Source organism: Morus notabilis, unplaced genomic scaffold (assembly GCF_000414095.1).
Source record: "Morus notabilis unplaced genomic scaffold, ASM41409v2 Scaffold297, whole genome shotgun sequence".
Taxonomy (NCBI): Eukaryota; Viridiplantae; Streptophyta; class Magnoliopsida; order Rosales; family Moraceae; genus Morus; species Morus notabilis.
In genome coordinates, this window is record NW_010357726.1 from 685,356 (window position 1) to 696,748 (window position 11,393).

An 11,393-nucleotide genomic window follows, 5' to 3' on the forward strand; every position below is an offset into this window, starting at 1 on the left:
TTCACTTGGCGTGCGACACTCGTGGACTGGGCGGCTGATGTTGGGCGGCAATTTTGGAAGCATTAAACAGCAATAAATTCAAAAGGTCTCCTCGGCCCAAATACGCCTAAGCCTAAGTTCGCCAGAGCCCAAATTCGCCTAAGTCTAAGTTCGCTGGAGCCTAAGCTCGCTTGAGGCCAATCTCGTATGAGGTCAATCTCTCTCGAGCCTAAAATTGCAGGAGGCCAATCTCTCCCGAGCCCAAGCTCGCCAGAGCCCAGGCTCGCCAGAGCCCAAGCTCGCCTGAGCTCAAGTTCTCATGAGCTGAAAGTTCAAAGGTTGCGTGGTATCATCAAGTGAAATAACTGACACTAATTGAAGACATTGAATGATTGAAAATTAATTTTTATTGATTATTTATTAATTTTAACTCACAAATTGGTGAAGAGCCTCATTGTAATTAAAAGATAATATACTCTCGAATTAATGGGAGAGTTAAACTCCCTTAGTCCCAATATACTATAAATTCCCTTAATAGAGAGAGAAAGGGGCGCACTCATTTCTGAATACAATTGCCTTGTGACTGTCTTCATTTGTTCTTGTTACTTTTTTAGAGGGTAATTATGTTCTTGGAGTTTCCATCAATTTCCTTAGATTACTCGTTTATTTAATCTGAATTTCTAGTCTAGGGACGTTGGTAAAGTGTTTGACGAAATTTTACTCCAATAGTTCCCTCTACCTTTTTCCTCATCCTCTCCGATGTTGGGTCAGTGTTGAGGCGAAAAGTCAATCGAGACCGGCGTTATGATTTAAATTTTATCTTTAAAAATATATGGAATACCACGCGATAGTAAAACAAACATGGTATAATATAATTTATTAATTTAATATAATATAAACCAAACTCCGTATTGTATAAAAATAATATAATACAATACGATACTGATTTACAGAACAGGTGCAAGAAACTGTTTCCATAATACATGGCAATTGGCAAACGATATCCAAGCTAAGTAAATGTCCAACAGAGGGACAAATACATGGATGAGGTGTTCATTACGACACTTTATTCGTAGCACTACTCCAAGCTACTACTCAAGAACCAACTCATTTTCGCATAAGCTTCTTTATGTCCTTCTGCAAAAATAGAAAGAAAGGGAAAATTTTAGATGAATCGAATTTGAGTAGAATGATAAATGTGAGTGAGTGTTACCTTAATGGCAAGAGGGGAAGTGGTAGGTGCATAACGGTCAACAACATTGCCTTCTTTGTCAACAAGAAACTTGGAAAAGTTCCACTTGATGTTGTCCCCAAAGAGTCCTCCCTTGCTTTCCTTCAAAAACTTGTAGATTGGAGCAGCATTCTCACCATTCACATCCACCTAAGATTTGATCAAAGATCAGGAAATATAACTTTCTTTCGATATATCTCATTTAAAAAAGACAAAAAAAAAAAAATTTATTTATCTTTCATTCACGAACTCAACACTGTAGAGGAAAATAAGGATAGGAAATGAAACATCTCATGAATCTCATACCTTGGCAAAGATGGGAAATTTAGCGTTAAAGCGATTGCAAGCGGACTCGAGGATCTGTTCATTGGTCCCTGGCTCCTGAGCACCAAACTGGTTGCAAGGGAATGCCAGAATTTCCAGTCCTACGGGGTTAAACGCGCAGATTAGACATTAGCGGCGTATTTATTAATTCGAAACGGGAGAGCTAAATCTTGGGGGTTCCCTTTCTTGATTGCTCTAATCATATGGGACACACGGAAGTTGATTCCTAATTATATTAATGAACATGCCATAACCGTGAAAATGAAAAATAGGGAAAAGATCATAGCTATTTCAAACTGACAATGATAAGCAATAACCAGGAAAGTGCTCAAGGACCAAGGTGACATTTTTACTAAGCATGTCAATGAGCATGAGATAAGAGATCCAAAATGCAAAATGCCAATCCTATATTTATATTTGATATGTTTTTTTTTTTTTGATTTTGTACCCAAATGCATAATAAAATTTCAAACGTTATATTTTCTCTATCATAATTATTGAGCTTTGAAATTTGTAAAACTAAGCATTTAAGTTTAAAGTAATTTGAAATTGACGACGTAATAATGATCAAATGAAAAGGTAAATACACACCAACTAACGGCACTCAAAAGCCAAAATTTAGTATATGCTACACTTGGTGCCAGTATATGCAAAATTTAGAACTAAAAGTAACATTACATTGGAGAGTGATTTTCCTATACAAATATTAAATTTAACACTACATTAAAACGCTTTAATAGAAACATAGTTAAGAGTAGCTAACAAAGAAAGAGTATAAAAGATAGTGAGGTCAAACCTTGGCTTTTGAATTCGTCATACAGCTGATTCAGCTCAGTGTAGTTTGAGTTGGTCAAACCACTGCATCACAAATCAAAATAGGCAAAATGATTTGATTTTTTTTTAATGTTTTTTCCAATCAAAAGACCATAATCAAATAAAGAAAGGAGTGAATTTGTGAAAACTAAAAGTCAAAGGTGTGTACCATTGGGATGCAACATTGACAATCAAGAGGACCTTTCCCTTGTATTGATTGAGATCAACGTTATTTCCCTTAGCATCCTGCAAATATGAGTAATAAATAAGATTAATGCATCGTTACTTTGCGGATTCGAGTTTTCAATTCGAGGTGGGATATGACATTTTCTGAGAGCTTTTAACTGTAACAGAAAAGTTAGATGTGACATTTTCTGAGAGTTTTTAACTGTAGAAACTTAGAACTGAATACTCGAATTGGTGAAATAAAGATGCCTAATTTCTTGTAAAAGAATTGGGAACTAAATTGCGTATGTATAATATACGTGTATGTATATGCATGTGATTGGAGCTTGTTGGATATAATTCATCATGTTTATTATGGTTCTACCACTTCAATTTCTTGAGTGACGTCAAAAGAATCCCTTTCTATTTTTGAGATTTTTAATGGTAAGGTTCTGATCTGAATTGTTAGATCCGTAACAAGTTCTGCCGGTTGTACATCTTTTTTTTTTAATTTTTATAATTATTATTTTGATGTAATCTTGACCAAATTTAACTTTAAGAAACATCTGCTATCCTTCCAGAGGAAGCTACTGGATTCAAAGATGAAAAACAAATGTAACATGTAGAAAACAACTCTGTCATCTTTCAAAAATCAACAGATGAAATATTAAAGATGAAAGAATGAGTAGAGGTAAGGAAAAAGTGAGTGGAGGAGGGATTGCTTGGGAGAAGTTAGCTCAAATTGTACAATTACTAGTTCATCCTTTTTTTCATCTTTTGTTTTACCTTTAAAGTTTCTTTTCATTGTTTAAGAATTTTTAACTTCATTATTTTATATTGAATAGGTTTTGTTATTTATAAAATATAACTTAATTAGAAAAAAGAATAAATATACATAAATAAATCATATAAATATATGAAAAATATCGTTTAAATGCAGATTTAGCAAAACAATAATATGGTATGTTTACAAACAAAATTGAATCTCTCTCTTTTCTTTTCTCTTTAATATCAAACAAAGGAATGAACAATCATTATCTTTCCTTCCTATTAAACCAAAGACTATATAAAAAATTACGATCATTCATTACTTCATACTGAATTAAACAATCATGAGAACTTTCTTGTTCATTGTCGTATGATGTATTGGATGTTTTTTTAAGCTGTTGTCAGTCAATGTCGTTTTTCCCATATTCTTCTATTGATACCCATCGTCGTTTTTAAGTTGTTATCATACCGTTTCATAATATTACTGTCGTTTCTCGAAGATACAATCGTCGTTTGATATATGTCGTTTACACAGAAAGGAAGAAGAAAGATAGTTGGACGAAAACAAACCTTAACTTTGAAATCGTAGACCGAGTTTTGTCTGGCCATCGAAATTAACGATCTTGAAGCACGCCAAATGGGCTTCCAAAACTTTGCTTGACTAATCCTTGAAGAACACGAAGAAACTGGGAAGATTTAATGCTTTGCCAATTGTAAGGGACGAGATGTTAATGCGTATATATTCAGACTTTAAAGCGAGGTGATGAAGAGAGTATTTATTCCCAGAACAAAAGAGAAAGTGACTGTAATTTATACCAAAGCCAAGAGGTGGGCCATAGACTCATAATCATATAGGACTTGTTTGTTAAACACGTTGTGGTGGTTTGAACTTTTTCGGTGTATATATATATCCTCCAATTTTGATTCAAATCACTTGAAAAATGAGGAGGTGTAAACTCAGGTTTATAAGGGTTTTTTTTTTTTTTTTTTTTTTTCTCAAAATATCTAATCCTTAATTTGAATTAAAACTTAATGTCTCATTCAGTTCGTAAATTTGAGTTGATATGTGATTTTATATGATAGTTTTTTATTGTAGTAGAAAAGTTAAATATTAATTTTTTATGAGAACTTTTAACTGTAATAAAATTAGAATTAAAAACTCGAATTAATAAAATGAGCGATGCCTAAAAATTTTGCCAATCAACTCTTTCATTGCAGTAGAAAAGTTAAATATTAACTTTTTATGAGAACTTTTAACTGTAATAAAATTAGAATTAAAAATTCGAATTAATAAAATGAGCGATGCCTAAAAATTTTGCCAATCAACTCTTTAGTTCAAACCACTTGAATTAATTTATCAAACAGGCTCATAGATGTCTTAGCGTGTTATAAGATTGTGAAGAATCTTTCATTTGAGCCAAAAAAAAAAAGATTGTGAAGAATCAGATGCTTATCTTACACTCGGATGGATTCTTGCCCTACCTTTTATTGATTTTGGAAAGACGGTGAAGATCATTGCACGAGAGAATGCGTCATGGGATTCTGTAGTGATATGAAGGCGGTGGTTATTGTTTGGTCAAAATTAGAGACGGGTTTGTACATTCTGGAATTTTCCTTTCTTCTTTTTTTTTAAATCTGTAACTATTATGGAAAAAGAAAACATATTCGGTTTTGTTATCGGCTTGAGAATTTAATATGTGCGTGTGACTTAAAGAGATTATTCTGATTTGTAAAGGTGTCTTGGTCAAGCTTCAAGTTGGGCTAATGGGAATTTGATCTATCAAAAACAAGAGTTGGGCTCATAAGAATCCATCCGTGTTGTGATGACTACATATCAATACGATCTATTAAAACTCTCTCGTCATTTATTAGGCTTATTTAGTTCGTTGATTCAAAATTTTAATTTAAATTAAGATGTAATTTTATGTGAGAACTTTTTACTGTAATAAAATTTAAATTCTAAACTCGAATTGGTGAAATGAGCTGAGATTCTCTCGTCTAGCACTTTTTAATCGTTCACGGTGAAATTATAACAATCGGTCATGCTGGTATTACTCCTGCTGCTGTCATAATCCATGGACGGTTCATAGCAAAAAAACCATGGACGGTTCTAAGGTGCGGTCCCACACAAATATGTTGCACAAATCACGTTTTCACACATTACATTACAAAGATGAATTGAGAATTAGATAAAACATCGCCATAAAATTTCCACAATACGTATTCTAGAATTTGGCGTTTGACAAAACGACTGTCTTTTATCATATAGCTTTTATTTTCTTGCATATATACCTTAAGATGGAGTTTGATACGTATTTACCGTTAGAATATACCTTTTAAAGCAATTTAGAATAGGACCATGGAGAAGGGAAATAGAAGGCGACATGTACAAGAACTCCTTACTCGAATCTTTGCCGATAATGAGAACCCTTTTCACAACAGAGTATGAAGAATAATAATTTGATTGGAATCGCATTTGTAATGTCAAAGAAAAACCATAATTAAGTTAATGGCTCAAAAGCAAAACCAGTTTGAAACACTTTTGAAATACTTGCAGAAGTCCATCCATGGAACCATGTCTCAGCACTGACCAACCAAGTCCTTGTTGGACTTTAATGGCAGATTATGGACATAAATACCCCTCCCATCACACCCTTTATGGTCAATATACAATCTTTAAAGCAAATGAAAGTAAAGTAATAAAAAAACCACAGGATATCATAAACGACAATAAGTTAAAAAGGAACGGTAAGTCCAGAAGGTCTCGTTTATTTCACCCGATTCGAATTTATGATTCGAGTTATACTACAATAAAAAACTCTCAGAAACAGTCACATTTAACTTTTTTTACTATAATAAAAAACTCTCACATAAAGTCACATCTCAACTCGAATTAAAAACTCGAATAAACGAACTAAACGGACCCTAAGTTATTAAGGTGAAGTTTGGTTCATGGGTTCATAACCATAATTCATGATTCTAATTTTTAAAATTCAAATTTTTTATGAGAAAAAAATACTGTAGAGAACCAATAATAATAATTCAGAACTAATGATAAAACCTTCAAACAAACGTCCCCTAAGAAGGACAAAAGTAACAAAGTACAATAAAAGAACCAAAGATCACAAGAAACGGGAATGAAGTGAATGAGCACCCAAAGGCTCAAATAGTAGAAGAATTCAAAACGAGGAAAGTTGAAAAACGACAACAAAAGAAAGAGGAAACAGTGCACAACAAAAAACGACAAAAAAATATAAACGAAGGAAAACAAGAGACAACGATCATTTGAAAATAAAGAAATATGTCAGTACAATATGCGAATTATGAGAAAATTCAAAAGATACTAGCAAAATATGTGAGGACCGGGAAAATTAATCAATGACATGGAGGAGTTATTGCAGATAGAAGAACGCCAATAAAAACGAAAAACGACACCTAAATTAATAAACGACAATAAGTTAAAAAGGCAGAAAGAGGGAAAATATTTTAAAAAGACGGTCATATTACAACTAGCGCCATCCAAGTTCAGTATACGTCCAGCAGAGGGACTAACTGATTGAGTAGATGGTTATTACAGCACTTTATTCATAGAACAACTACCAGCTATTGCTCAAGAGCCGACTCAAGCTTTTTCCAGAAGTTTCTTTATATCCTTCTGCAAAAACAGAAACAAGGAAATCAACACCAACCCAGAATTTTATTAGTTGATCTGGGAAGTGAAATACTTCAATGAAACGAATTGTGCGAGTATAACGAAAAATTTGAGTATTACCTCAATGCTAAGAGGAGAAGTGGTGGGAGCATAACGGTCAACAACATTTCCTTCTTTGTCAACAAGAAACTTGGAAAAGTTCCACTTGATGCTGTCCCCAAAGAGTCCTCCCTTGCTTGACTTCAGGAATTTGTAGATTGGAGCAGCATTCTCACCATTCACATCCACCTAAAATTTAATCAAAGAGTAAGGATTAGAACTTTCTTTCCATATCTTTGATCTAGAAAGAAATAAATTTATCTTTGCTTCACGAACTCGACACTGTAGAGGAAAGCAAGGAATGGAAATGAAAAATCTCAAATCGAGTGAATCTCCCAACCTTGTCAAAGATGGGATACTCGGCCTTAAAGCGAGTGCAAGCAAACTCCAAGATCTGTTCATTGGTCCCTGGCTCCTGAGCTCCAAACTGGTTGCAAGGGAATGCCAAAATTTCAAATCCTACGAGGTTAAACATGTGGATTAGACATATAATGGGGCCTTTACTACTTCGAAATGAGAGAGTTAAATGTTAGGTTTCCCCAAAGTTGATTCCTAATTATGTTAGTAATAACGTCATAAGTGAAAAATTAAAATGGGGAGAAAGTTATAACAGATAAAATAGCACTTGCTTGGAGAAGTTCCCATCAGGAAACGACAAAGTATAGCTCTTTGCAATGAAAACTAACAATGCTGAGCACTAACCAAGAAGCTCAAGGTGACGTTTTTACTATGCATAATAAGCATGTGCGATGCAGAGTATTTCACTATAGTCTAATAATTGTGGTCTGATTTATTGTATGCAATGTTCTTTGGTGTCCTTTTATTAGCTCTTATGTGATTGTAAGTGTCGTTTTAGTTGATAAGTTTTATGTGTTGAACTACATGTTGTTTTGGTTTTTTGTGTTTTTTCTTGAAAGCCTTAAAAGGTGTCTGTATTGAGGAAAGCAGCTTTTGGTGATCTGAATAGAAATTGCAGAGGGTTTCCTCTCTTTCTTCCCCTTTGGGTTAAATTTTATGTGGATTTGGAACCTCGATTCCTTCCACCATCCAGGTGAGGCCAGTCAATCTATACCCAAAAGAATTTCTACGTCAATGTGGGAGAGATCTAAGACCAATGCCAATGCCAATGTTATCTCATATTTAACATGTTATTCTATTTTGTGCTTTGTTGCATAATACTACATGTACTTTTCGTCATAATTATTAAACTTTAAAACTTGTAAAAGTAAACTAGTAAACCTTTAATTTAAAATACTTTCCAAATTGACAGTGCAGTAATGATCAAATGAAAAAGTAAATACACCAACTAATAGCACTGATATGCCAAAATTTGGATCATACTACACTTGGCACCAACACATGCCAAGTTTAACACCAAAAATAGCATAATATTGGCGAGTGGTTTTCCTATTCAAATGTTAAAAATTTGAGATTGACTTGCTAACTTGGCGCTGCATTGGAGATGCTCTAGTAATAACATAGTTAAAAAAGAGAGTATGAAAAGATAGTAAAGCCAAACCTTGGTCTTTGTATTTCTCATACAGCTGACTCAGCTCAGTGTAGTTTGAGTTGGTCAAGCCACTGCATCATAAACCAAAATATTTAAAAGGCTTTTCCTTCAAACACAAGACCATAATCAAATAGAGAAAGGGGTGAATTTGTGAAAACTAAAAGTCAAAGATGTGTACCATTGGGATGCAACATTGACAATCAAGACGACCTTCCCCTTGTAGCTGCTGAGATCAACATCATTTCCCTTAGAATCCTGCAAATACAAGGATATGCATAGCATTAGCTTCTTGTTTAGAAATGAAATATGTATTGAATACAATTCACATTTGAAAACAAATAAATTCTTAGACAAGTATTACATATAAGCTCACTTCCTTTCAAAATTCTATCAACAACCTTTTTGATGCAGAGATGAAAAACAAAAGCAACTGAAAACAGCTGTGTTAAGTGTAATGTTATGACATTATGTTTCCATAATCAACTGAAATAAATTTCATTATTTCGCTCGAATCAAACCAACATAAGAAAAGAAAACGACAACTCAATTAAACAATAGCTGTATTAATAAAATAAATAACCGCGATAACTTTCATGTTCATTGTCGTTTTAATCTGTCGTCGCTTTTGAGTAATTGCCGTTTTTAAGTAGTCATTTGTCAGTAGTGTTTTATTATAAAGGATATTGTCGTTTCCCTAAGCTATAATTGTCCTTCGATTAATCTTATCGTTTGACGGTTTGAGTTGTTGTCAGTTATGTCGTTTTAGAGCGTTTTTGCTAAGCTATAATCGCAATCAGTTGATATCGTTTTAGTACAGTGTTGTCAGTTTTCCTCAGCTATATCACAATCAGTTATGTCGTTTTAGCAGGGTATTGTCGTTTTTTCAAGATCTTGTCGTCTTTAAGATGTTGCTAGTTAATGTCGTTTTAGAAGGGCATTGTCGTATTCTAAGCTATACTGGCAATCAAATAATGTCGTTTCAGAAAGGTATTGTCGTTTTCTAAGCTACATCATATTCATGATCATAGGTTAAAGAAAGGAGAAAATTAAGAAGACGTTGGGTGGGAGGATTTAAACCAGAATCATAATTTATAATTTATTATAGTGTTTTCTCTCATAAAAATAAAAAAAAATATATATATGTAAATAATTTTAATCACATTAACCAAACTTCTCCTAGATTGAATTGAATCATAATTTATAATTTATTATAGTGTTTTCTCTCATAAAAATAAAAAAATATATATATATGTAAATAATTTTAATCACATTAACCAAACTTCTCCTAGATAAAAGAAGATTAAAGAGGGAAACTTGGACAAACCTTAACAGTGAAATCGTAGACAGAGCCTTTGCTGGATTGGCTAGCCATCGTATATTCCGATCTTAAAGCGCACCAAACGGACCTCAAAAACTCCGCTTTAATAATAAACCTCGTCGAACGCGAAGAAACCTGCGAAGAACTCAAAAGGGTTGGCTTTTTTTTGGACGAGAATCGTTTTGCCAATCGAAGAGACGCAGATATTGCAGATAAACTCAGATTTTTTTGGTAGATAAAGCGAGTTGAAGAAGAAAGCATGATTACCCAGGAAGAGAAAGCGATTGAAATTTATCTAGAAGAAAATATTTGTGAAGCTGACATTTTACACGTGGATGGACTGTAGCGCTACACGTGGCATGAAATGGCCAGATTTTTGTCCTTTTGTTGACTTGGAATAACGGTGAAGATCATTGCATAAGAGCATGCGTGATGGGATTGTATAGTGATCGACGGTTGTGAGACGTTTGGAAGAGAGATTCGTGCTATGATTCGAATCATAGTTCGTGATTTGTTACAGTATTTTTTTCATAAAAAATACACATAAAATGAGAATGGTTATGAATTATGATCCTGAATCCATGAACCAAATGTCCTCTTAGGAGACGTTTAGTTCATGAATTAAAATTTTTTTTGATTTACGTGTATTTTTTATGAGAGAAAATATTATAGCGAGCCACGAACTATGATTTGAATCATGATTCATGGTTCACTACAATATTTTCTCTCATAAAAAATACACATAAATAAAAAATAATTTTAATCACATGATTCTAATATATGAATCAAACGTCTATTAAAATTAATTTTATATGAAAATTTTATTATAATAAAAAAATTAAATATGATCGTTTTTTAAAAATTTTTTCTTATAATAAAATTTAAAATTTAAATTCGATTAGAAAATTAACGGTGAACACTCTGAATTTACATTTATTTTTCTTTAGATTTGGTTTTTCTTCGTGTCCAATTTGTCTCTCCCTAAAAAAGGAAAAATATCTTTAGTTTTGTCATTGGCTTGAATATTTTAGACGTGGGTGTGAAAAGATGTGGATTGTTTGGATTTGCAAAGGTGTCTCTTTCAGCTTCAAGTTGGGCTGGTAGAATCTAGAATATTTGCTGGATGATCCCTATGCAAAAATTACATTAAAATTAAGTTGAAGTACAGTAATCGTGTTGAAATATTTTAAGAAAAGGAAAAATTACATATTAACTGTTATAGTAATATTCAAGTTTATACTATATGATGATGAATAAGAGGTGTAGAGACTAGAGAGTGAAACATGACACTTAAAAATATTTGTACAAATAAAAGAGTGAATTTGAAATTGGACTACGAGGGGGAGTAGAAGGAAACTATGAGAGTTTTGAGAAGAGATAAGAAGAAAAATAGGGAAGAAAAATTATACTTCATAAAGTATTGCACTTCTATCTTAAAAGATTAAGGGTGCGTTTAGAATTGTTTCCAAAATGATTTTGTTTTCTGTATAAAAATAAAAATGAAAACGTTTTCATTTTCATTTTGGAATTATTT

At 33.0% G+C, this 11,393-nt stretch overlaps 2 protein-coding genes across 2 annotated transcripts; both read right to left on the reverse strand.

The window, feature by feature from the left end:
* Positions 1 to 869: 869 nt before the first annotated feature.
* LOC21407037 (probable phospholipid hydroperoxide glutathione peroxidase) lies at positions 870 to 4,107 on the reverse strand. Its single transcript, XM_010090815.2, has 6 exons — positions 3,851 to 4,107; positions 2,517 to 2,593; positions 2,331 to 2,392; positions 1,517 to 1,635; positions 1,193 to 1,360; positions 870 to 1,116 (listed from the first exon to the last, which is right to left on the reverse strand). The coding sequence occupies exons 1-6, from the start codon at positions 3,887 to 3,889 to the stop codon at positions 1,087 to 1,089; spliced, it is 495 nt and encodes a 164-aa protein (XP_010089117.1). The 5' UTR covers positions 3,890 to 4,107; the 3' UTR covers positions 870 to 1,086.
* A 2,613-nt stretch (positions 4,108 to 6,720) lies between these two features.
* LOC21407038 (probable phospholipid hydroperoxide glutathione peroxidase) lies at positions 6,721 to 10,122 on the reverse strand. Its single transcript, XM_010090816.2, has 6 exons — positions 9,866 to 10,122; positions 8,720 to 8,796; positions 8,551 to 8,612; positions 7,372 to 7,490; positions 7,053 to 7,220; positions 6,721 to 6,935 (listed from the first exon to the last, which is right to left on the reverse strand). Exons 1-6 carry the CDS (start codon positions 10,118 to 10,120, stop codon positions 6,903 to 6,905), a joined length of 714 nt encoding a protein of 237 aa, XP_010089118.1. The 5' UTR covers positions 10,121 to 10,122; the 3' UTR covers positions 6,721 to 6,902.
* Between the last annotated feature and the right edge of the window lie 1,271 nt (positions 10,123 to 11,393).

Bases quoted from the DNA above. Each gene is read 5' to 3' on its own strand.
- LOC21407038 (XM_010090816.2), bottom strand. From the start codon at position 10,120: ATGCTTTCTTCTTCAACTCGCTTTATCTACCAAAAAAATCTGAGTTTA. The intron at 7,221-7,371 runs GTTGGGAGATTC...ATTAAATTTTAG, and splicing joins AGTATCCCATCTTTGACAAG to GTGGATGTGAATGGTGAGAA. The intron at 6,936-7,052 runs GTAATACTCAAA...CTGTTTTTGCAG, and splicing joins CTTCTCCTCTTAGCATTGAG to AAGGATATAAAGAAACTTCT.
- LOC21407037 (XM_010090815.2), bottom strand. From the start codon at position 3,889: ATGGCCAGACAAAACTCGGTCTACGATTTCAAAGTTAAG. The intron at 2,594-3,850 runs GTTTGTTTTCGT...TCATATTTGCAG, and splicing joins TCTACGATTTCAAAGTTAAG to GATGCTAAGGGAAATAACGT. The intron at 1,636-2,330 runs GTTTGACCTCAC...TTAACCCCGTAG, and splicing joins TGACGAATTCAAAAGCCAAG to GACTGGAAATTCTGGCATTC.